Below are 26,803 nucleotides of genomic sequence, written 5' to 3' on the forward strand. Positions count from 1 at the left end.
TATGAATGTTGACACAATAAGTATTTTTTACTAGAACTGTTTCTCTCACTGCCCTTTAAAACAGGTTTTTTGTTTTGTTTTGTTTTAAAGCAAATGATTTGTGCAACTATTGAATACGTTTATTTATTGTACTGATGGGATGAGCCATTCTTTCAGTGATCTGCTGAAATTGTATTATTATCGTGATTACTTCAAGGTTTTTCTGGACTTTCAGTAGACTGTACTCATTCTGTCTGCTTATAATAGCTCTTTTTTTAATTTTGAGGTTGTGTAAGATTGTAGGTAGAGTGCTTAATTGGTCTTGAGCTTGACCAAGTACTTCCATAGATGCTTTCCCCTTTATCTTCAATATATGGTTATGAAACCTTTTAATTCCTGATCTCTTTGGCTATGTTGTGGTAGGACATCAGTTTACATTTATTCATATGTGAATAAAGGAGTCATGATTGTTAACTGAATTTCAGATGATGGGAGTGTCTGTGGGGCAAAGCTACCCCCTCCAGGAGAACATGTCCCATCTCCTTGTATGCTTTGTCCAAGATGAGGTCTGGAGAACTCCACAAGAGTTTTTCAGAGGTGTGCAACAAATAGAAGAGGATTCTTCAGTCCAGGAGGCACATCTTCCAGGCAACTTAATGTGACGCTGAAGCTGGACAAATCTAGACAGGAAGCTGAAAACCGATTCTGACATGATCACTCATCATTGGACACAAATGACCTGAAGAACATGTTTTTTTAAAGCATGGGGTTGATTCAGGGGAGAGGTCTGATGACCTGCTGTGCAGGAGATCTGAGCACCCACTCTTTGTGGCTGTATGTCTATATTTGTTAATGAGTGCATCACTTTTTTTAGCCATGCTGAGATGTTCCCACACATTGAAAACGGAGTATTTCGTGTTTTGTCTTTCTGACATTCTGATTTCTGTCTGTTCATTTACCTAGATGGTATTCCCCGGAATGAGCCCCACTTCCTAAGTCTGTTTGCCTTGTTTAAGGTTCATCATTTGTAGCTTCTTTCTTTTCCTTCATTCTGTCCCTTGCAGTCGCGCTCATGCTTGCATTTCTTCCTTCCTAGTTATCTCATTACAAGTGAATTCTGAAACATATGGTGTATTTTGTAAGAAGAATGAACTTTCATAATTCTGGAGGAATCATACGTATGATTGTGGTTTGGTGAAACCTAAGTACAGCTATCTCTTCCTTAAACAGCTCTTTATGAAATGGGATGTACACAAACCAGCAGGTTTGATCATTTCAGTTCCTTATCTGCGAGCTGGGGGCTTTGCATACATATTGCTTTTTTTTATTTAGTGGTTGCTTTCTACAGTTTGCCTGAGGATATGGCAATTCCATTTCCAAAATCCCATTCCTTTGTGCATCACCATGTGATGCATCACAAATATGTTTGCCTGTGCCTCTTCTTTAGCCTGTTACTTATAGGCTCTCTCATCTTTTTTTTCACTAGCTTTTTTTCCCATATGTGAAAATATATGAGAAATATATCTCAAGGTACAATGCATGTGCTCTTACATATGGATGTCGTGGGTATCCTGAGTTCAGGGCAGACATGACCTGCAAAGAGCACGTGTCATTCCTTATTCTGCTCAGATTTAATGTTATTACTAATTCTGCTTAATTATTTAATCTGTCTATTTAAATCATAGCAAATGGGTTTAGGAAGTAACGCTAGCTGCTGTAATTTTTGGAGATGTAACAGGAAGCAGTGGTTTCCCTTTGACGACTGAGCAAACCTGTGATTCTCCAAATCTTTTAACATTTACTGAGAAGTAACTAATTATATCACTCAGTGCAAATTCAAGTTACATCAGCATGTTTTTCCATTTGTGTTTTAGAGTAATGCATCTTCACAGAAACGAGGGAATAATATAGGTGTCATGGCTTCTAAAATTAACTGGGGCCAACTTATGCTGTCAGCCACATGAATGGCTAGATGGTCCAACAGGTTAGACTTTTGTGCATAGCTGCTAGCATGTGGGTTTATACTGTCCAATAAGCTTCAGATGGAGTCCTGCATTGTAAAAAAGACTTCTGAAATGTCAATTGGTTCATGATTTTTCCAAAACAAACACCACAGCTCATCTATTCAGAGTGTGGCAAGTATAAACCAATACACAGCCTGGTCACAGCCCCTTTAGCTCCAGCCATGGGCATGCCCAGGACCTGGCTTCTGCTTGGTATTCACATCTGTGAACACACTTCTGCAGTGTGTTCACACCTGTGGCTGTTCCTAAGAACCACGGGAAGTGAAACTTCATTTCAAGAGTGGATTCTCCAAGGGGAGAAATCTAAATGTCTGAAAAGAAGGAAATAAATTTCACTCATAAAAAAAGCAAAGAGAATCAGCTTCTAAATAATGCACAGAACTCCTCTGTGCTGCCTATGGTTCAGGCAATGCTTGTTTCTTATTTATTTACTTCTTGTTGTTGCCTGTTTTTTTATGTGCTATTTTATTTCTGCTACCATAGCACCTAGAAAACATAGCTCTTACTTCCCCAGAATACAAGAGTGCTGTACCCACGGGTTGCAGAATAAGTACATTAAAACATCTGTGATTTACTCCACAAGTGCAACAAGGTAGGAGCAGGTTCAGAGCCAGCTGTTGTCACCCGGCTGATGGGGGACAGCAGCACCAGTCCCATCTCTCTGCAACTGGAGCATATGCCACAGGATCCTCTTTGCATAGAAAGGGTCTCAGTTTCAGCTAGGCCAGAAAGCACACGAGAGTCACTTTTATTATCTTAGCTTCAAGCCTGTGTGTCCTCTTCCTTTTATAGTTTTCTTTGGAATTAAAGGTTTTTTTATTCTAGTTACTAACATCAATTATCCCTCAGCTTCAGTTAGCAGCTATGATTTAGACCTATAAGCCTGTTCTCATAACTAATCAAGCTTTTAATAACACTAGCTGTAGTGACGCCTTTGTAATGTTGCTAAAAATTATCTTAACACCTGTCAAGAGATTTGTTTTATTAACTTGAACAATGACAGGATTTATCCAGTCAGTAGCCAATCATTCTCTAAAGAATCATTTTATTTTGTATGCCTACCCATTTTTCAAGTGCTTAATGTTCGTATGTTTTCCTCTGTAATTTGTGAGTAACTTTAGTTCACATTCTATTCTGGAGAAAAATCAAATTGAAGATCCTTATATTGTACAGATCTTGCAATTAAAAAGGACCAGGTATAATAAGACCAGGCAACAGATGGTAGAGGGATATGTAGAAAGACAGGACAAGACACTCATTCTAGAGAAGATGGGTTTGTTTGTTTGCTTGGTTGATTGGTTGGTGGTTTTTGTTTTTTAACAAACTATGCATCTTGTGTTATGCCAAATTACTAACTGTCCAGAGGAGCTGTGGATACCCTGTCCCTGGAGTTGTTCAAGGCCAGGTTGGATGGGGCCCTGAACAACCTGATCTGGATGGTGGCAACCAGCCCATGGCAAGGGAGCTGGAATGGGATGCTATTTATAGTCCCTTCCAACCTAAGTCATTCTATGGTTCTCTTAAAATCCTAATTAAGAGCCCAGAGAGGTTGTGGATGCTCTGTCCCTGAGGTATTTAAGGCCAGGTTGGATGTGGAGCCCTGAGTAATCTGATGTAGTACTTGATCTAGCAGTTGGCAAACCTGCCTGTGGCAGAGGGGTTGAAACCTGATGATTATATTGTCCATTCCAACCCAAGCCATTCTATGATTCTGTGAATTGTGACCAATGATGTGAACAAATGGACCAACTGCATATTGTGTGCATTAATTAAAGGTATATGAACTGGGTGAAAATCTTGGTCTTTCAAAGTCAATATTTTGACCCTGACTTCAGTGCAGACTTTATTTACTCTTCCAGTTCTACAGAAAAGATCATTTTGTCCATGCTGGTCTAGTCCATGTGACAGGGAGGGCTGATATAAATTCCATGGAAAAAACAACTGTTTTGTCAATCTGAAGGTGAGAAAACATTTTGAGGGTAGTCAAACATTGGAACAGGTTGCCCAGAGGTCTTAGAAAGTCTCCATCTGTGAAGACATTTGAAATCCAGCTGGACAGGATTTTGGACAACCTGTCGTAACAGGTTGCTTTATTATGGTTATTGGACTAGATGATCATAAGAAGTCCTTCCCAACTTCAATCATTCTGTAACCCTTGGTCTGTTTCTGAAGGCTGCTACGTCCCATTAGAGAGGCAAGCATCCCCAAAGCCCACTGGAAGGTTCATATTAATTCCAGGGATTAATTGTCTTAACTGAGTAAAATCTGCAGTTCACTCTGTGAACCACATCTTGGAAGAAATAACCTCACTGTGTATCTTCAGCCTTTCTGCCATATTGTTCATACTGAAACATCTCACAGAGGGACAGAGCATTATTCTGAGGTCTGAAATGCTTGAGTGCTGGTTCTGTTAGAGCCCTCATTTTGGTTGAGCACCATTTGATTAGTCCTCATAGGAGGTATGTTGTCTCACTAAGCTTTGTGAGAGAACCTCAGTCGATCTGTGATTTCTTCCAACAGGGGCATTTGGGTAGCACTGGCATCAGGTTTCCACGAATGATTTCAGCGAGTTTTCTGTTTGCTTATCAACTAAATTTGAAATTCATATTTCCAAGAAACAAAGCTTTTTAAAACACACAGCTTCTCTCCTCTCCTCTTCCCGTTCCCATCTCCAGACCCCACATTATTGCTTAAACTTTCTCAAGTCGGTGCAGACAGAACCTGAAGATTTTTTTTGTGTGTGTGTTTGTTGATTGTTCTCTACTGCATCAATTTTGCAGTAGAAATGAAGAAAATAATTTCTGTCCTATGTGGTTGATGTTTTAGCCCTGCTTACACAGCCAGGGTCAAGTCTGGCGCAAGCAGTACTTGGATGCTTGGATGTCTTCCTGGGTATTGCCCAACATGCACTGTGGAGCAATTTTGGAATTAACTGCACTACAATGTATATTTAATATCCCTACCTTTCAGTAAGGTATTGAAAACAATATTTCAAGCTGAAAGGTGAATAAAAACCTTTGTGTAAAGATGCCCTGGAGGCAGGTTGATAGAACAGTGTTCTTTTTCTTTTTTCTTTTTTTTAAACCCCCATGTCTTGTGAGAATTGCTCTGTTGGAGAGGTGATGCACTGCTGGATTCTATAACAAGATTTCAACAGAAATTCTAATAGTGTGTTCTGAGTTGGTTTCTTCCCTTCCTTCCTTCCTTCCTTCCTTCCTTCCTTCCTTCCTTCCTTCCTTCCTTCCTTCCTTCCTTCCTGCCTTCCTGCCTTCCTGCCTTCCTGCCTTCCTGCCTTCCTGCCTTCCTCCCTCCCTCCCTCCCTCCTTCCCTTCCATTTGTCTGTCTTTCTGTCTTTCCATCTTTCCATCTTTTTTGTTTCAATTCAAGTCAGGTACTTTTAACCACATACATTCTTACAAGAGTTTTACATAAATATACTGACCAATCCATGTTAGCTTTTAGAAATCTCTGTCTTTTCCAGTGCACAGTGCCACGATGCATATTAAGCATCTTTCTTACCACCGATGGATTAGTGATGGTGGCAGAACCCCCACCTTTTTCCAAGGCTTTGAATTTCAATGAGCTCTTCAAATATTGATAATGAATTGAATATCAGTACTGTGGTTTTGCTCATTTTATAGCACAGAATTGCTGAGAACTTACTGTTGTACACACTGTGTTAGATTTCATGTATTTTTTCTTATCTGGTATCATCTAGATGCTCTGGCAGTGGACACACATGGCTTAAGGCTGCAATCAGTTGGGAAAGATCTTACTATTGTTGCTTGCACTGCTTTGACAGATGGTATCTCCTGAAGCCCGGGGTGAAAAGGAAAGGAAAAGGAGACAGATCATAAGCTGTGGACATCTTGCACTTATGTTTTCACTGTAAAGAGCTGCATCATGGAAGAAAATTGGATGCTAATGCTAACCCTCTAGACAAGTCAAGTTTGAGTCTATGTCCAAAAATCTTCATAAAAGTAACAAGATTATGTAAAAAAAATACAATAACATTCTTTGTTTTGAGCCTTTAGGATTTATTTAAGCTATGTGGTCAAACAGTTCCCTGTAACTACGAAGGCCAGCAGATACCAAAAGAAAACAAAATAAAAATGAAAGCTGAGCCACAGCATTACTCACATCTTTACAAGCTCGGATTTTGCAAAACAAACAAACAAACAAACAAAAAAGCCTACAAATACCCAAAGATATTGTGAGGATAAACATATGAGACTTGGCAATGTCATTACTGCAAGTGCATGAAAAGCAGAGAGTGAAGTTGTCTAGAAGCTGATGATGAATTCAGGTTGTCTGGCCTGAAATATGACTGAAAAAAAACCAAGGACATTATTAACGATAAGAAAATGAGTCCCTTACAAATTCTATCATTCCCCCCTCTGAAATATATAGTTTAAGGTGCCGTTTGGAACTTAGAAAAGAAAAAGTATTTTATTTTTGAAGATATCTTCCCTTCAACTTAGCGGTACCCTTTTAAATAATTCATTGAGACCAGGGAGCAGAAAAAGGAGCTGTAGTGAGTCAACTCTGCAGCTCTGCATTGAGAGTCACTGCAGTCTAACCATACAGTAAGAGGAAGAAGGATCAGGGAAGGGAGCCTGAAAATGAATAAAGTTGGTGAAACATTCCTTACTGATGGATCTATGGAACACAGAGATATATGATCTCTCTTTCTCCTTCTGTATGAGGAAATTATGCCCTGTAAATAGCCAGAAAAAAAAATGAATCACATAGAGATCATTACATTTGCCTCTTGGATTTACTTTAAATTTTCTTTGGCAAATTTTCCCATGGGAAACATAGGCAACAAACTGAATTTGACCTATGTTCCACTGGAGATTTTGTCCCTTTTTTAAAACTACTCTTTCTACTTTCTTCATCTGGAAATAAGGGGGAAAAAAAGCAGAACCTGACCTCAGTTGTTGGTATGAAATATGACAGGTTAAACAGTGTTACTAAAACAAGAAACTCCCCTGTTCTCCTTCCAAGTACTTGAAAAGCTCACATTTTCATTCAAACCATGGATTTTAGGATTATCTCTAATGAGGATGTGCTGGACTGCAGGGCTTTAAGCACAAACTCTCACAGTTCTCTCAGTTGATCAAAGGGGAAATTCTCACCAGCAGACCCTGGTCTCCTGGGCCCATCTCTAATCACATACAGAAAGGGGATGAAAAAAATAAGAAATGTCTTTCCTTCACAGCAAGAATCAGTGTGGGAACTTGAACTTGACTCCCCAGAAGCAGATGAAATTAGGAACTTTGCCCTGAGCCTTTGATGCAGGGAAAATCGTAGAACCACATAATGGTGTGGGTTGGAGAGGTTCTGAAAGATCATCTGATTTTAACCCCCTTCTGTGGTCAGAGACACCTTCCACCTTCGTTGTGCTTTTGTGTCCCACTCTTGATCAGTTTTAGGGGGTGGTTAAGATGTTGGCTGTTCTCTCAAGTCCTGCCTCCATGGAAGCACTTTGAATTCATGCTGGAGCTTCCCATGCTAGATAATTAATGAGCCTCCTGCTGATGTTGGAATACAGAGCTTGGGCTTGAAGTTGGGTTCACTGATCATGAGGTGACATCAGTGAGAAGACTGTTTTGGTATGACAACATATGGAAAACAAGCTCTCCAGCATGCACACTGGCATTGCTTGCACACAGACAAAAATCATCCAGTAGTTGTCAGCCCTGCCCATGGCAGGGTGTTGGATCTAAATGATCTTTAAGGTCCCTTCCAACCTAAGCCATTTTATGATTCTATGAAAACCTGGAAGAACTTGAAGCAATGGAGTCAGCCAAGTCAATTATTTGTGGTGCAAGCACGTTCTACACTTTGTTCCCTGACACAATGTAAAGCGGTATGTTAGTAGGGATTAGATCAACCCAAAGGTTTTCAAAGAATAAAATGGTCCATCTTGAAGGAACAAACCAGTATCTATGTAACATGCCAGAAGAAGCTTTCCCAAGTCTGACATTCTCTGTCATAGCCCTGCAGTGATGCTCTTACAATTCCTCTGATGTAGACACGCTAGTGACATAGCATGGCACAGCCCTAGCTGAACTAAACCCACCTTCTCAATGGATGTCTTATATACTGGGGATCAGAAAACTTGTAAGAGAGCAGAGGGGGATAGAAAATAGACAGAAAATAGAACAAGCCCATAACGTCAACAGGCTGCAGCTGACACCACCTGAAGCCTGCTCTTAGAATCATTAAGGTTGGCAAAGACCACTCTGGTCACTTGGTCCAACCATTGATCCATCCCCACCATGCCCACTAAGCATGTTTCTCAGTGCTGCATCTGCCCTTTCCTTGAACACCCCTAGGGATGGTGACTCCACCACCTCCCTAGGCAGCTAAGCCAATGCCTTCCAATGCTCTTTATGAGAAGAAATATTTCCTGATATCCTTCCTGAACTTCCCCTGGTACAACTTGAGGCCATTACCTCTTGTTCTATCACTAGTTACCAGGAAGAAGAGGCCTGCTCTCTTGCACTGCTTGTCTCTGCAGAGACACAGCAGATTGCTTGGCTGACCGTGGGAAACCAGGAGAGTGAATCAGGTGAAGGGTCTTTACATATTTTCTTTCTTTTTATTATTATTTTTTTTCTTTAATGCTAATGTTTGTTAAGAGCCAGGGGATATTTCCTGGACTGCCCTTTGATTTGGCCCAGAGTAGTGACTCCTCACCCACAGGCAGCACTGAATATTTTCCACGGTAGATGGGCAAAACAAAGTGTTATTACAAATGCAAAAAATGAACAGGTTCATAGAGTAAAAAATAGCTTTTAGAGAAGCTTTTTAAAGAGCTTCAAGTGTTTTGTTTAGATTTTTAAATGTCAACTTAATTCTATTTGTTAATTGAGACTTAAATATTAAATAAGTTCCCAGACAGGAACAGTCTCTGTGATGTCCTATCTGATATTACACCTGCCACACAGTTACCCATTCCCTTCCATTTAAATGGATGAAAATCAATTGTGTGTAACATTCGGAAAGGTTGCATTAAAGGGTTGTCTGCATTCCTCCATTCTCTTTCTTTGTTTTGTACTTAGTTATTTTTGTTACCTTCTTACCTATTCATAACTGAGAACTGCTCTTTGTCTGATGTGGGTAATTTTTCACTGCATTATGTTTCCAAATTGATGTTTATAAATTAAACAGCAGCGTGCCGTCCCAGAGAGAGCACCATTGTGGTACAATTAGAGATGTGATTGCATGGAGTCACCTGGGAGGCTGCTGGGATGGGGATGGCATTGTAGATGGTGGAATCAAGTGCATCGTAGGTTCTGATCTTTCTGAGAGAAGGCATTGGCACAGATTGCCTAGGGAGATGGTGGGGTCACTATCCCTGGAGGTATTCAAGGAAAGGATGGATGTGGCACTGAGGGACGTGGTTAGTGTGCATGGTGGGGATTGAGTCAATGGTTGGACTAGATGGTGTTAGCAAGGGTCTGCTCTAGGCATGGGTGAAATGTGGATCAGGATCTGTTTCTGACCCCACCACCTACTTTATGTGTATCAAGAACAGGAAGTGTGAAAATGCACACGATTGAGCTCATTCTGGAGAAGGGAGTGGGCAAGGTCGGCAGATACCTTTCTATGCCACCTTCCTCTTAACAGCAGGAGTGGTGAATGTGTAGCTTTCATAGAAACATAGAATCATTTAGATTGGAAAAGATCTCTATTGTCATTTAGCCCAACCATCAAACCATCCCCACCATGCCTACTAAACTATGTCCTTCAGTGCCACATCTACCCTTTTCTTGAACGCCCCCAGGGCCTTTCAAGGGGCCCCTGCCCATCCTGAGGGCAGAAAAATTTAATCATTTGACTTGCAATGCTGAGGAGATTTCAACTGGCTCTGTCTTCAGCCAGTGTGACTCAACATACCACAGATTCGTATAGCTGCATCAGCATGGTAACGTGGATAAGCACTGGGAAAGGATCTTGCTCACAGGTAACATAGAAATAGTGTAGAAAGCTGAAGATGAATAATTTCAGAATACAGATGTAGTCATGGTACTGGTACTAGTAATAATAATGTTTTTCCCTAGTGGGAGAAAAGTAGACCTTTTGTGGTTGTTGTGCCTGGAGCTATTAAATATGGATGAGACAGATGAAATGCTTCTCCTATTACACAAAAATGAATAAACAGTAATTCTCAATCACTATATGCATCTCAGAATTAAAGAAGTCCCGCAAAAACAAGTTAAATATGAACACCTGCTCATGTTCAAGTGTAATAAAAGCTACTCTGAAGCTTTTGTCAACAAAGTGAAAAGATTTGCTTCCTTATAAAACCTCTGATGGCAGCTCACCTGTAGTTTATTTACACTGCTAACGTTAGGAAACTGGATTGTCTCTCAGGCATGGGACCCAATAAGCAAGTTTATTTGACTGTCTGACTTAGTGAGTTGACAATGTGTCTGGCTTACTGCACATGTAGTAATGTGTGATGTAGAAAGCAAGAAACACTTCTGAAATTTTAGGTTTTCATGTCAAGATGGTAGAGACAGCAAGATTTTTATTGGATTGCTCTTCGAGGGAAGAACTGTGCTTCTGCCCATACTTTGAATGGTGTGATTTTGGGACAGCAGTCTGTAATGCAGGAGGAAGGGAGAGTTAAGTGGTCTATGGTGAAAACAGGTCTGCTGCCATCTGGTAGCATGTAAGATGCTCTTCCAGTTAAGTAGTGGATGTTGTACCAAGAGAATCTGGGGTTTGTCTGTTTTACTCCCTCTCTGCCCAATTTCCCATGCATTTCATGCCAGTGACAGAGCTGCCTAATCCTGTAGAGATGTTGCAAGGATTAATGCATGAGAAATATCGAAGTTTTGGGCTATTCTAACTGAAGGAACACAAAGGAGAATTGCTGTTTGTCATTTAGGATATTGTAACTAAGTCTTGGGATGTGACCTTTATTTTAATTAGTGTCATCTCTCCTTTAATGCTGCAATGAGACCCCTGTTATCCGCACTGGCAGTAAAAGATGTAACATGTGATTCTTTTAAAGACAGATTAGAGAAAGACAGAGGTTGTATTTATTCCAGAGAGATCAGTCTAATAAGATCACAAAGGCCCTTTCCTCCCCAGGTATGTGATAAGCTTGCAAAGCTGTGTTCTCTCTGGACATCTCGTGGTAATTTTCTGCTCTGATAATTCCCCTGAAGTCAGAGGTGGTATTTATTACTAGACATCCAGACTAGGCTTCTTAGGTGGAAGTGATCTCATTGGAATGGAACATGTTCTTCTCCTTGCTTTTGCCATCAAGTTAACCCTAAAGACGTTCTTATATTGGTGTCAATGCTGAACTTGACTCCCCAGTATTCTACATGCCCATTTGTTACGTGAGCTGCTGCTGACTCTACCACAGTCATAGACCACAGGAGCAACTGTACAAGGTCAGGGCAAAAATGCAGCTCTTCTGGTGTCCCATCCCTGCAGCCAGTGCCAGATGTGTAGGGTGAAAAGTATAGGTCAGCATTTAACAGTAATGAGATTGTTATAATGCTGTGAGTATGCCTTTAGCATTCAGTCAGTTGTCTCTTCCTGAAGAAGCTGAAGAGTTCCAATTCCTTCACTAATCTCTAGTAACAGAGCTGTTTCATATCTGCAGTCAGTTCTGTCTCCTGCCCTGATTCTGCCACGTCCCACAAAAACATTCAGCTTTTGGGCTGGTGAACTGCTTTCTTAGCCATCCTTAACACTTAATATTTAATGGGTTTGCTGTTTGTTCATTGCTCTTTTCTGTCTTTTCACCTGTTCTTTATCCATGCAACAAGCTTTTTCTGTCCAATAACAGCTAAGCTGCTCAGTGAGCTTATGTTGGTGCACTCCTTCAAATATAAGCAATACATCAACATGATTTCATCTGCATATATGTTGACTCCTCCAGAGTGCTTCACTGCACTGCTTTTTCAAAGGTCCTTTTCCTCAGTATGTCATGCTGTTCCAGGTGTTCAGTAGTTCTGTCCTTTTCTAGAGGGATGTTCTTCATTACAGCTTTTGCTTACCTGCTGACACCAAATTTACCAATCTGGAGTTCCCTGAATTGTTGCTTTGAACTGCCTTTTGAAAGTTGTATCACATAAGCTATTATTTATTTTTGAGTACTCCTAATGCTTTAATCAAGAAATTTAGTCCTGAGATTAGAGCTGCAATACTGTTACCCATAAGTCTCACTAGAATGGTTGGATCAGTCCAGACTATAACCCCTTCTACCAACACTGTTAAGAAAGTCTCCAGCATAAGAACCTCCCCAAATCTCTCTGCAATGTGCACAGATTCAGCCCAAAAGTCATTTGTTTTGCTGCTGTCATGTGGGTTATTTCATGCTTCTTACATTTGATTGCATCCTCATCCACCAGTGACAGAATCACAGAATCACAGAATCACCCAGGTTGGAAAGACCTCCAAGATCATCATCCAGTCCAACTGGCAACCTACCACTAATATTTCCCCACTAAACCACGTCCCTCAGTACAACATTTGGTACAGTTCTGCCTTCTGATTTCTGCAAGAACGTCTTTACTGAATTTTCTGCCTCTCGCAACTTACTGTTCAAATGTTTTTTTTCTGCCTTTTGATGTTTTTAGACTATGCCCACTGGAGCTTAGAATCTGTTCCATTTGCTCATTTGGACACAATTTCTGATTTTGAGGATGCTGTCTTCTCATAGTTCCTCTTGCCCAGATGCTTTGTCTGTCAGTCTTCTCTGTTTCTCAAGTTGTGTTTTCAGTTTTTTTTTTACACGGTGTAGATTTGTTCTGAACTTTGAGTGTTGTTTTGAAACAGCCCTTATGCCTCCTGCAAGTGTTAACTCTCTGTCTCTGCCTCCTAAGAGCTTCTTCCTTCTTGCTAACAAGTTTCCTCATTTTTATAGTTCTCCTTTCCAAATAAAACACTGCACTGAAGATTTAGCACAGAGATATAGCACTTCTTTCTGAAGAGTTTGGGTTTTATTTCATGTATGCCCAACAATATGTCAAGTTTCTTGCCTTGAAAAGCAAAGGGGAATCCAGTTCTGCAAACCCTTTTCTTTGTTGACCGTTTTTAGAACAGATCTCTAGCCTTGGTTTTAAAACTGTTCAGTATTTTTGTGATAAAACACCCACTACATGACATGGGAGAGCAGTTTGCTGCTTAACATCTTTAAAATGTGCTCTAAGAGGGAGTTACGGAAAGTATTTGGCAGCAAATATAAAATGAACAAATGAGAAGAACTGTTTTCTCCTATAGTCTGTGCCCAAACAACAAAGCTCAATCTACAGGAAGCTGTGAAATTCAAGGTGTAGATGAAGGCTCAATAAAATGAATTATACAGAGCAGTAGAATTTAGGTAGCTAGTATGTTATGGGTCAGTGCAACTGTTGCTTGAAAAGAGATTCCTTTTCTCGATTGCTGACAGCTGGAAGTTTGGGAGATATACTGGAGGAAGGCTTTTCAGCTACATGAGCTCCATTTCTTACACTATATCTGTTACTGGCTATTACTGAGAAAAAAAATAAAAATAAAAAATAGCTTGGACTGGTCAGACCCTGTTGAGAGTTTATCATGTCTTCCTTTAACCAGGTAAAGCTTTGCCCAGAGAAGCTGTGGATGCCCCATCCCTGAAAGTGTTCAAGGCCAGGTTGGATGGGCCATGGGCAGCCTGAGCTGGTGGGGGGGGGTTGGAGTTTAATGATCTTTCAGGTTCCTTCCAACCTAAGCCATTCTATGGTTCTTTGGTTCTATGAAAAAGGATTTTTCATGAACAATAAGTGACTTCACAATTTAGATCCTCAAGTCTCCATTTGCTTGGAATGACTTCTGGATTGCTTGGAAATGGAAATATTTTGATGGGGAAAGGGCTCTAAAAAAAATTTAGAATCAAATTAGATTCTTCGTCATAGCAGAAAGCAAAACTGTTTTCCCCAAGGAAGTATCATGCTTTTCCTGCTACTTTGACAGTTTCACATATATCCTCTCAGCCAGTCATGTTTTAAAGGGCTCAAAGATTATTTACTCATAGTTCATCTCCCATCTGATCATACTGGGGGCAGGCACTGTTTCATTTTGATCTGTTCCTAAAATGACCCCAAGGAACAATTTGTGCATGTACTGGCAGGATCAGGTGTTCATCCTCCCTTCCCTGGAAAGCCCTTTCAAGGATGGTAACCAGAATTGTCCCTGAAGACAATATTTCTGGATTTCCTTTTTTTTTTTTTTTTAAATAATCTTTTAACCTGCATGGGGAATTGGCTCCCAGATAATCTTTACACTACAATGGGAGAGAAATTCTTTTTATCCCACTATTTCTCACCACTCTGCAGTGCTCTTGTGTGATCCCTCAGGAAGACTTTCACCCACTGCTGAGAGTGTCACCTGGGAGAGTAACATACCTCTTTCTCTTGATTCATCTTCATAGTTACAAAACAGCTTCCAAAGAAGCACTGAATTTATTTGTGTCAGGTTTGCAGAGCTATGTTCCCCTTTCCCCACCCTCATCCATCTCACTGGGTAGGTTTGGTGTTGCTGGGACCTGCTCTGTGGTCTGATCTGGGATGCCTGGCCCCATGCAATGACTGAGGAGCGTGGTCTGTGTGTAACATGTCAGCCTGCAATGGAAATGAGTTCTCAGAAAATTCATTTTTAGAAATAGGTAGGGAGCGTGGCAGCCATCTCCTAGGAAACCCCTCTTTGTGTTATGGGGCTACCATGTGCTGTGATTACACTTCAGATAAAGGAAATCAGAGTTGCTGTCGGGTTGTTTCTGCCAAAGTTTTCCAACACAGAAGGCCACCCATATGCAACAGTGTACTCTTGTTGGTGTTTGTGAACTGGTTGGAACACTGAGATGGTTTCTTTTGTACTGCTGCACACTGGAGAAGAAGAGATGAAAACAGGCATGTGTAGCCCTGCATGGGCAAATGTTAGTGCTGTGAGCTGAAGCCCTGGGCAGTTTATCACAGCTTTGATGAGTCAAGTGACAATCAGTAGCCAGCTTGCACAGGCAGACACAGAAGTCTTCAGTCTTCATCGCCTTGTGAGTAGGAATCTGTCTTTCATGGATTATGTGAAAGAGATCTCAGTGACTGATGGCTTCCATGGAACAGACTCGCCACCCTCAGTGTGGAGATCTGTCTTTTTTCTGTGATTCTCAAAAGGGCTCAGATGCTTTGGTGCAGGGCTGCCATGCTGGAGGGTCTTCCCTCCTGACTGTCTTTTGGTGGAAGCTGGTGCAAGCTTCTGATTGCTTAGATCACTTGGGGAATTGCCTTTTTGCCAGTCCCGTTGTAACTCTGTGACATGAAAATGCTCCTTCAGATCAGAGCAGAGGCACATAGGTTTAGTGGAAGAAAGACTTGCTGATGCTGCACCTGTTTTGTCAGCAGTCCCAACACAGCACCTTAAACTATGGAGAAATTGCTCATGAACCAACTCTGAAAGGAAAAATCTATTTTTGAAGTGAGATTTTAATAAACAGGACTGAGGCTTGCACGTGTGGAAAGTGTGTGGCAATTCTTCTAGCAGAAGTATCTGTGAGTTTCAGAAGTGCCTGGTAACTTCTGCATACAATTATGCTGAAATAATCTTTGCCAAAATGTTTGTTTTCAAGCTTGCTGGTTACTAGGCAGACTAGTTTGCTAAGATTTCTTAACATCCTTCAGCTCAGACATGAAACCATATGTCAAGAGGCTGGGGAGAAGGCAAGCAAACACTCTTGTGGAATTTTAAGAGGTGGCTATTGAAAGTAAGGTTTCAGATGGAGATCTTTTTATCTTGCAATGGCTTTTCCTATCTATTGTTCCTACAAAACAATTTGTATTCCATTGTATTGAGTTGTCTCGCACTCCCCATCACTCTCTAATTCTTTATTTTTAAACTCTAAGCTACCATTTGGAGTGGGCAAGGATACAAAATACACATCATTTTTAGTCCAAATATTTAAAACAGTTACATACGCAAGACCGGCTGGATGGTTAACAACAGGATGAGAACAAGCCAATTAAAGTTTCATAGAGGCACAGAAGGGCTCGTACACAATGAGAACTGTTCAGCTGTGCATGCGACAGCTCTGAACTTTGTGGTCTCTTCTTTCAGTGGCAGCTCATTGTGCTTGTGGGGAGTGTTCTGGTTCAGGGCTGTAGGTTGGGTCCACACGATTAGTCTGGAAGAGGCAGATCCTAGGAGATGTGCCTTGGTTACATGATCTGATTATCTAAATTTGTCCTTGAAATAGGCAGGAAGTGTGCTGTGTTCATGGGTATAGAAGTCTTACAAGTGCTAATCCTAGCTTTGATTTGAATGTATCATTATTCTGCATACTCAGGTCTTGTGCATTAGAAGGACAGTTAAGACATTTCAGTTAAGGCCTCTCCCCCAAGGCTTCCATTGCTCTCAATGAAGACCGAGTGATGTATTTAGGATGTGTTTCATCTGACCACTGTTAGTTACCCCAAAACAAGCTGACAGCACTGCTGTATTGGCCATCTCTTGTCTGTCATGTGAGCCATGGGGAAATAGCTCAGATGTCATCAATATCCATGTAGATTAGGCCAGAGAAGTTTAATTCTGGGTGGTCAAGCTCAACTTTCCCTTGAAGTAAGCTTTCCCATGGCTGACATTGCAGCTCTTAGTGGGCATCGTGGCACCAGTCTCTGGGCATCTCAGATGATGTCTGCCCAGAGTCAAATGGAAAATGGGATTGTCAGTGGAAGGGACTTAAGCATGATCAAAGCATGCTTCCCTCAATATATTTTAGAATGGAATGTAATTATCTGTTGGAGATTGTCCTCTGTTGAGTACAAAAGGGATTGTAAAGGGTGTCCTTTTAGATTATGTAAAGTTCTTGGGTTTTAAATGAGTAGCTACTTAAGAAGAATCAGCCTATGTGGTTTCTGTTCCTCAGCTCCCTTGTTTGTAGAATGGATCATACAGTTCCTGAAAAACAGGGTCAGCATTTGAGAACTACAAGTAATGTTGCTGTTTGCTTTTAATTACTGAGGAAGATCACCAGAACTGATGCTTAGGCTCTGCATTATAAAGAGATAGCATGTGAAATCAAGAAGTGCTGTGCATGCTAATGGAACTTGGATTTGTGAAGGTCCAGACACCTTTAGGTAAAACTCCTGGATAAACTGGAGTTTCATGTGGTTTAGACCCAAATGTTAAGTTACTTCCTCTTTAGACAGTTGCTAGTTTAATCTTACCTATGCTCTGCTTTGCTATGAAAGTTGCAGTGTCATCCATCTGCTCCTAAATTTATCCAGCCTCTTTGAAGAGAGCCATGGTGTGCCAGATAATTTTTTACGTTTCCATGTGGAGGAAGAGGAAGAAACATGCTTTTCCAGATTGGTGTAATTTAGTTTATATGGCCAGATAAGATCTCCAGAAATCAGATGCGTTGTAATCAACCCTGCAAATATCAGTGTCAGAAGATGAGAATGCATTATGGAGATCACTTACACCTCAATAACGGTTTGAGGTCATTATTAGAAAAACAAAAATTAATTCCCTGTGAGAATGCTGCCAGGGAGACAATGAGCTCCTTTTGTCTTGTAAGATGAAAGGGAAAAAAAAAAGCACTTAAATGTTTGGAAAGAAATTGATCATCAGGAAAATAAAGTGTTTAACAGCACAATTGTGAAATGTATATTAGAAGGAAGAGATCATTACAGAAAGTATGTGTTTTGCTTTTGATTCTGGATGGCTTTACTGTGACTGTCACAGAGGCTGAAAAATAAGTAATCGGCCTTTAAAGACAGCACTTCCTTTTCTAATAGGGGTCAGAATTAACCAGAAAGGAGCAAGTAGTTCAGGAAAGAAGAGGACTGTTATAACAAACATGATTGGGAATCTGTGCTGGGCCAGTTTCCCTTTTTAGCATCCATGCATCTCTGTCCTAGAACAGACTGCATAACTTCCTATTGAATTAGCATACACCAGGCAGCCAAAACAAATTATTTCATCTCAGTAAAGGGGAGAGTTTCTACAGAAACTTTCTTTTTAGCTTAGTTTCTGAGTTTTATGTGAATTACTCACTTTTGAGCCAAAGTTTTATGGCACCAAATCCTTGTCCTGCTCTGTGCATACCAGCTTTTCTTGCTTCATGCTCATGTGCTTTGGTGCCTTCATTCTGCTGTTGTAGGAGTGTCATAATTTCATGCTTTATCACATGCAACTTTAAATTGGTGTTTGATGGTTTCATAGAAGTCTCTCTTCTCTAAGTAGCTGATGGATTTTCAGTCTTAATTCTAGTTGTTTTTTGTTTTTTTCTCGGAGAATTTTAAGTATTGAGGAGCAAAACTAAGAAATAATGATAAGCCTCAAAGTGCCATTATATTCTTGCAGCTGACTGGTGACAAAAATAGTCAAAACATTAAGCTGTTGTTGTAATTGTAGATAACAGTCACCAAGAAAGTAGAAGTTAAATCCAAGCACTGTTGGTGACTACACACAGCTTCATGCCTCTTGTTCCATTGTGGTGAGTTACGTGGTAGTGGTTGGGAGAAAACTAAAGTATTTGCTTATAAGGAGGATGAAGAAGAATCTCTACCTGGATTATGATCGTAGAATTATGGAATGGCTGATTTTGGAAGGGAACTTAAAGATCATTTGGTTACAAGCCCCCTGCCATGGCTGGTTGCCCCCTTCAGATCAGGCTGCCCAGAGCCCCTTCCAGCCTGGCCTTGAATGTCTCCAGAGATGGGGCACCCACAGCTTCTCGGGGCAGCAGTGCCAGTTCCTCACCATCCTCTGAGTAAAGAAGTTCTTCCATCATCTCTATTATGGTTGTAGCTATGAGCCCCAGCAGAGATCTGTGTTGGTGTGGTTCCTCTCCCCAGAAGCTGTACTAGATGGGGAGCAACACGGTTGTGGGAGAGATGAAGTCCTGAGCTAAAGGACACACGGTCTGTCCCTATGCATGCCAATTCCCAGGCTCCTCTTGGCTTATGGTTAGGTGGCCATTTAACCTGCAGACAAATGTTTAACTCCAATGGTCCTAAAGTCCTAGCTTGGGCAAAGTACTGAGAGTATTGGCATGGGACAGTGGTCTGGGGAGCAGAGAGATGTCTCAGTGGTACAGAAAGCTGCTGCTCTTGTACAGGAACGTGCAACAAACAGCATTTTCGGCCCTTGCCCCTTGTTGTTGTTTGTGTGTTCACCAAGTTATATCAACAGTGTTTTGGACACAGTTCAAAAAGTGCTGTTTATCATCTAGAACTTGTAATCGCAGCTTCAGCATGGGACACCAGCAGTTCTGTGGGTCATTCCTGCAGGAATGGGTCAGGATCAGACATAGAGAAGGGATCCCAGGTCAGACACAGTCCTGATGGTCAGCTGAGTTGCAGAAGAGATTTACCTTGCCCCAAGGTAGAAAAGAGCATTTTTGGTTTGGCTGGTCTGATGGAAGTTAAATAAGTAGTGAGACTGAAAACACCAATGTTAATGGAGTGTTAATCATGGTCCTCCTGTGTTTGCAGAGGTGGAGGAAGCATTGCCGTAGAAGGGGCTGCAGGGTTGGGATGGTATGTTTGATGGATGAAAATAGCTAGAAAAAGCATTTGTCCTCTGAAGAATAGATGGCAGCAAACAGACCGGTATGCGTGTTTACTTTCACATATATTTACATTAAGCTGCTGGGAACCTGTAGCAATATTTGACTTCTGTACCACATGTAACAGTCCCAAGAGTCTCCTCTGTTCATGGCTGGGTGAAAACACCCTCCATACCTTGGTTTTGTTACCTTTTCATTCAGGTAATCCTGAACTGTTGAAAATGTCACTGTAAACCTTAGAAAATTCACAGACACGACTTTGGAGCAAAAACTCTTTATTTCCAGTCTTGATTCTGGTTTCTGTTGGGAAAAGTCTGGAATTTGAGAGAATGAGGATGTTTGTACAGAAATGACTGAGCAGAAGATTTAGGGAAAAAAAAAGAAAAAAAAAAAGATTATTTTTGATGAAAAATGTTTTAATAGGAAAATATTCTGCAGGACCAGAAACTCCTCTGTATATGCTGATTATACATATAACCTGAGCTTATCCCTCAGTTACTCCTTGAGGGCCATGGGAAAAGTTGTACAAGTGCCAGGAAAGATTTTTTCTTTAAATACCTGTCCCTGTCTGGGCAGCTATTTCAATGCTGTTTTTTTTTCCTGGGGTGCTGAGGAGCAGAATTGATATGTGGTTACCAAAGCCATGCTATGGAAATGGCTTTTTCGGTTTGATTGGTTTCACTCATTTGTTAGTCTCCCATCTCAAAGTGACTTCCCGATGGATGTGGTATATTTTTCAAACCATGAGCGTTCACTAATTTTTTCCATGGGGCAAAGTACACACAGAAGGCAAACTGTACTATAATTAAGAACATTAGCTATACACTGACTGAAGATGTGAAATCTGTTTCCTGACTATGTCTGTTGATTTAGTGTGATAGAGCACCTGCTAATGCAGTGGAAAACTGTTCAACATGGAGGTCTCTGCAAATGGAAAAATTAAGTTTTATCTCTCCATCAACTCTTTGTCTTCATTTGTCAGTGTTTCTGTGACAGGAGTATTTTTTTTTGCTGAATGTCAACAGATTTGCTGTCACAGTTCATTGTTGAACTGTGTTGTTGTTCATTGAATTTCTGAAATTAAGTGTACTAAGTAATTATTCCCACAGACGAAGAAAAGTTATTTGGCCTTTATTTGCTTTGGTCTTCAGGATAACCTGGTCTTGCAGCCTCTGCTTTCTAACAGAGAATCATGGAATCATTAAAGCTGAACAAGACAAAGATCATCCAGTCCAACTGTCAACCCATCACCACCACACCCATAAAACCATGCCACTAAAAATCCAATCTGTTTGGTTATGAACACCATTCATTCCAGTGATAACCTCAAAATCCTAATTTGTATACCTAGATTAAATAAAATAATGGAATGAAAAACAGTTTAAGAAAATTAGAACCATAAATATTGTCATTGCAGAGGATACTGCTTGGTCCATAAGTATGAGATGAGAAGTCAGAAGGTCTCAGCCGCCTTCTAGAATTTGCCGTTAATTCAAAGTCACAAGTCAGGTCATTTTTTTTTTCCTTTTACACTGTTCCTAAGTCATATAAAAAGGCTCTAGATCATAAAATTATCCAGTGCCTTAATTAGAAACTCGAAAAGAGCTGGTCCTCTAGGGTAAATGATAACATGGTCATAACTTTCAGAAACGGGTTCAATTGCTGCACTTCTATTTTGGCACCTAACAAGGTGGTTTAATTTTTGCAGAAGTTTCTTGGGTACCCATTTGCACTGCTGTCCCTCTTCCTCAAAACTGTGATATTTTCTTAGTTTACAACAAGAGGGGGTTTGAAAGCCCTAGTTCAGAGGACAAAGGCCCGAGTCCTGAGATCTGTTGGAAAGGTAGCCATTAGACATTTCCCAGCTGCTGGGCATGGATCATCCCAACCACTGCAGATACCATTTGAAATCATAACTTTAAATTAATTAACCTCTTCTCTCTGGCCTTAAAAAAAAAAAAATCTGTGTCACAGTGTAAAAATAAATATTGCCCCACATCTTACTGGGGAAAGAGAATTAAAACCCCCCCATTTTCTAACCCCAGACATTTTGGCAGAACTTTGAACGCAAATCATTTTAACCCTCAATAAAATAAAGTAATGAATTCTCAAAGATAAATTGCTGCCTTCATTAACATTTTGATTTTAAAGGGCACATTAATTCTTCTAGGTGAATGTCTTCTTTAGCAAGCCTGCAATGTTGGTAGTTCTGGGAATGTCTTCTGTGAAGGTGGAGAATTTCTGTACGATATATTACTGCTAGAAAGAAATTGAGCAGCCTTGTTCTGCTGACTTTAATGTTTATCTATTCGTGCATAAGACAAGAGGGATTCAGTGGGGGGCTGAAATGAACTATTAAGTGTGGGTGTATTCAACAATGTGTTTGAAATGAAGATAATCACTTGTCCATCCACGTGCTGTTATTTCTGACTCTCCTTTGACTCCAGCAGACTGCAGTAGTGTCTTTGCTGCCTTTTGCTTGCTGATGCTTTCTTCTGCCATTTCTTTCTTCTTATCCTATACCTCTCTTTCCTATCCCTTTAACTTTCTGATCTCTCTCTGCATCTCTTCCCTCCTTTCTCTTTCCTCCCATTGCTTCACTTCATTTCCTCCCCCTTGTTCTGTGACCACAGGAGCTGTGGACCATCAGTGCCAAGGGCTGGCATGTGTGTGAACGCTTTAGATGAGGTTCAGCTCATTTCATGCTTTAATGGGCTTTAAAGGCTGTTAAGGGGATATGGGATTGTTTTTCATAATTATATCTCAGAGTTCCCAAACATTGCATTTAAATTCACAGTGTCTTCTTTCAACCCCATGGCTGCCCTGGTATGTGGCAAAAGAAATGCAGCAAAATGATGAACCCAGCTGAAACATAGACATTTCCCAAAGCTGGGTATATTGCATAGAGGGATATAAAGGGATTTCATTTATTTTGTTGTCTTAGAACAGCAATGAAATCCAGATTACAATGGAAGCTCCGTGTTTTATAATACTGTAAACATTCAGAGGGCTATGTGAGCAGTAAATGACCAGTATGGATATGCTGCTGCTTTACACAGCACTTAACTACAGGCAAAAAGATTGTTCAAGATACAGCTGGTGAAAGCCTGAGCAGATAGGACTTAAGGAGTTCATGAAACACAGCTGGGAGCTGCCCTGTGAGTTTCTGAAGCCAAAACCAATTAGCACTGAAGAGAATTAAGACTTCTCAGAAAAAAAAGATTTTATTGCAATTCTGCTGTTGACTGTCCCAAGCAGGATGGTCAGGAGAAAAGAACTAATGAACAAAATAATTAGGACCATTGATGATAGGAAAGCAAAGAATAGTCTTCAAAAATACATTGGGTGGCTTAATTTTCATTTTTGTTACTCCAACAGCTGGAGTCCATGATGCTAAGACATGCGATGGCAGATAACATACAAAGTAGAAAACAAAGTCATTCCTGCAGAGTAGCATGAATGAGTCTGGCTCTTTTTTTGTCCTTTTTACCAAAAAATGGGGCAAAGCATTCACTGCCACATGGAGGCATACTGTCAGTTTGCAAAAATCGTTTTTAATAAATTCCTAAACTTCCTGTCTCTTTTCCAAGTTATTGTTAATGGCCAAAGTATTTCTGTGTAAACAGGCATCTCTTTCCAGAGCAGCATCCTCTTCTTTCTGCCCACTTCAATTATCCATTGGCTCAATTCATTCAGCTCTTCTGCAACTTGGGAAGTGGTGGTGAGGTCATGGATGCTTGACTGTGTCACTGAAGCGCCTGGCCAGGAAACACTTCTGTTGATCTGTAAACATCTAGATAAGCAATGAGCATGGGAAATGAATCATAGAATATCCCAAGCAGGAAGGGATTCAGAAAGATTGAGTCCAACTTCAGGCTCCATACAGGACCACCCAAAAATCAGATCACAATTAAAGGTAGGGAAAGTGTGGTAGCAAGACGTGGTCAAATATTATCATTTTAGGAGCGGACTGGATCAGGGGTGGATTTGCTTAGCCTGCTCCTTAGCTTTCTCCTCAGAGAGTTATGTAGAACAGAGTAACCTATTGTCTTGCCTCTTCTGTGTTTTGTATATAAAATATGATCCTTCTGCTGATGGTGAGGCACCAGCATAGGCTGCCCAGAGAAGCTGTGGATGCCCCATCCCTGGAGGTGCTCAAGGCCAGGTTGGATGGGGCCCTGGGCAGCCTGAGCTGATGGGGGGCAACCAGCCCATGGCAGGGGTTGGAGGCAGATGGGCTTTGATGTCTCTCCAGCCCAAGCCATTCTACAAGTCTCTGCTGGTGGAATTAGTTTAGGATCTGGTTAGACAAGTGTGTGGTTCTCTGGTGCTTCTTGGGCAAGTCAGGTGCTTCAGTGAAGGGGATTTGCTGGTCCTTAGCAGGCCAATGCACTGCCTTGCCCAGTACCTCAGTGCTAAAACAGTGATGAGCTAATCCTGCTCAGTGTCCCAGTGATGCTCAAGGACTACAAAAGCAGTTTGAGAACAGTAAAAGCACATAGGCCTGTAATGTATTCCTGGCCTCTTAGTCAGCTGCAGATGCTTTGCAGGAAGAGTGCAGTCAATGATACTGTTACGGAATAACCTAATGAAGGTAAAGCACTGCCCACTCCTAGCAGTTAGTGACTGGCTGCTGTGTGATGGTGTTTCTCCATCCTTTATTTGGGTAATCCTCTCTGGGGCAACTGCGGGGAGGCTGCTGTTCAGGCGGCCATTTGGACCTGTGATTTAATCCGATTGTTTGGCTTTAGCGATTACACAGCCGTTTGTTCTGTGGAATAACTCTGTGTGCAGAGAAGAATTCTGCCTCCCTGTCTGAGTCAGGAGTGAGGAAGGGTGAGGAGATGCTCGGGGCTGCCAGGGAGGAGCACAGCGGAGGCTCTGACCTCTGGTGGTCAGTGAGGTCCCTTTACTCCCGGGGACTTTGCAAATTCAACCTCAAAAAACCTCAGAAAGAGAAAAAGTGCATCATTGATCAGCTGTCCCCTGTATGTGAAAGTGGTGCTTTCACATTTTTAGCCTTTGCTCAAACCTCTACTGGATTACAGTTCTTTATCAATATTGTTGGGTTTGGTAAGCCTTTCATATTTTGTGTGAATGTAAATGTCTGCGTATGCTAGAGCATCTTTCACTGTGTTTCCGTAATGGTATTGCTGTGATTAACAACTGCAGCTATCAAAACCCACCAGAACGAGATTCGATTGCCTAATTTCAATTAGTAGCTTCCAAAGAAATGACAGTGCTTAAAACCTGAGCTTTTCTTGTCTTTTCTTCCTTCAGGGGTGCATTCTCTGAAGTTGTTTTGGCTGAAGAAAGAGCTAGTGGGAAACTATTTGCAGTCAAGTGCATTCCCAAGAAGGCACTGAAGGGGAAGGAAAGCAGCATAGAGAATGAAATTGCTGTCCTGAGGAAGTAAGTACCAGACCTTCATTTCTGCTTCTTTGTTTCCCTTATGCTCCTGCACTGAAGAAACAGGAGCAATGATTGACAAGTGTGACTGGTAGGTTGTTCAGCCTGTCACAGGCAGACAAGAACGCCCGCGATTAAATGAGGCTGAAAATGTTTTGAGAGATGCTCTGGTTTTCTCTTATATTAAGCCAGTCCAGATGACTGCAAAGTGACGTTGAAGAGGAGTTAAAACTTATGATGGCCTGCAAAGCCCTTTCCCACTAATAATGTCAGCAGTTGGGTCACCGGCTTTGAGCACAGTAAGAGCAGGGTTGTTCTTTCCAAGTGCTCAGTGCAGATTATGCACTGTTTGCTATCAAACTTATAGATGCTACAGATGGCTGTAGGTGATGGTGGTAGGCTCCCATACCATGGAGAGGTACATCTGGAAGGAACATCCCAGGGCAACTTCTTTCTATCAGAATTGTCCATGATGTGCAATTCTTTCCTGTCCGTGAGTGTAAGACATAACTAAGGCATAAATAAGCAGCTCATGACTGCTATGAACTCATTGCAGTCATTAGAGGCTTGACCTCATCCTCATCTTATGCTCTGAAGGTTGCATTCATCTCACCTGATTTGAACTTGTCATCTTTGAATTTCTTTCTAATTAGTGGAAAAAGATTAGTGACTTTAGGATTGGTCCATATGATCTGTTCTATTCTTCTAACAGCAACTTTTCTTTTCACTGAAATCATAGCACAACTATACAGATGGATGCTGAGCAGCTTGAAACATTCACTGTGTATGTGGGTCTTTCCCCTGATACTCGTATATATTGGTTTAAGAGCAGAGAATGCAGCATCTGGGCTGGGCTATTCTCACTGCAGTGGCAGGGGATGGAGTGGGTGTAGTGGTTTAACCTGGCAGGTAGTTCAGCACCACAGAGTTGTTTGCCCCAAATGGGAGTGGGGAGAGAATAATTAAAAAAAAGCCAACAAAATAGAACTTATGGGCTGAGATGAAAACTATTAAGACAGAAAAGGAAGAGAGAAAAAAGTAATGATAATAATGTGTGTATGTATATATATATATATATAAACAAGTGACACACACACAATTGCTCACCACCCACCAAGCGATGCTAAGCCAGTCTCCAAGCAGGAGCTGCTCCCCCAGCCAACAGCACTGTTTTTCAAGGTTTTTTTGAGTGATGATGTTTGGTATGGAGTATTCCTATGGCCAGTTCAGATCAGCTGTCCTGGTCCCGTCCCCTCCCAGCTTCTTGTATCCCCATAGCCCCTTCACTGGCAGAACAGTATGAGATGCCCTTGGCTCTGTGCAGTGCTGCTCAACAACAACTAAAGGATCGGTTTTTTATCAAAGTTGTTTTTCTCTTAAAGCCAAAGCATAGCATCATACCTGACACTGCAGAGGAAAAATCAACTCTGCCTCAGCTGAAACCAGGTCTGTGAGCAGAAAAGTCCTTAATTTCATACAATTCATTTTACTTTGTCTCTCATCCTACATTCACTAGGGCCATAAAAAAGATCTGTCTTATTTTCTTAATCTGGTGTCTCCTACTAAGCTGTTGGTAATATAAACTTTGCGTGTCATTGTATTTATTCTGAAAATAGGCATCTTTGCTAGCAGACACAGCACTGAATTTGTATGCACCACCAAGGAAACACTTAGACAGATCCAGTTTGTTATTTTCTGTTGTTGAGGAGAGAAAATATCAACCTGCTTCTTTGTTGAATGAATTATCTGCCTCTAAAAAGTAAAACCAGAATTGAAAGGGGGTGAAGTGGGTCCTGAGCAGCTGTTGCTAAGCTCCAAAGGCATCTATCCATTC

The 26,803-nt window shown here is 41.1% G+C and overlaps 1 protein-coding gene across 2 annotated transcripts in view; it reads left to right on the plus strand.

Moving 5' to 3' along the window:
- CAMK1D (calcium/calmodulin dependent protein kinase ID) overlaps nt 1–26,803 on the plus strand; it is a 250,640-nt gene that overhangs the window by 68,040 nt on the left and 155,797 nt on the right. For both annotated transcript variants that reach the window (XM_048963146.1, XM_048963135.1), the window contains exon 2: nt 24,841–24,972. In XM_048963146.1, the coding sequence (XP_048819103.1) occupies nt 24,841–24,972 (132 nt within the window). The remainder of the gene's footprint in view (nt 1–24,840; nt 24,973–26,803) is intronic.

The sequence above is a fragment of the Lagopus muta genome, chromosome 1 (genome assembly GCF_023343835.1).
Source record: "Lagopus muta isolate bLagMut1 chromosome 1, bLagMut1 primary, whole genome shotgun sequence".
NCBI lineage: Eukaryota > Metazoa > Chordata > Aves > Galliformes > Phasianidae > Lagopus > Lagopus muta.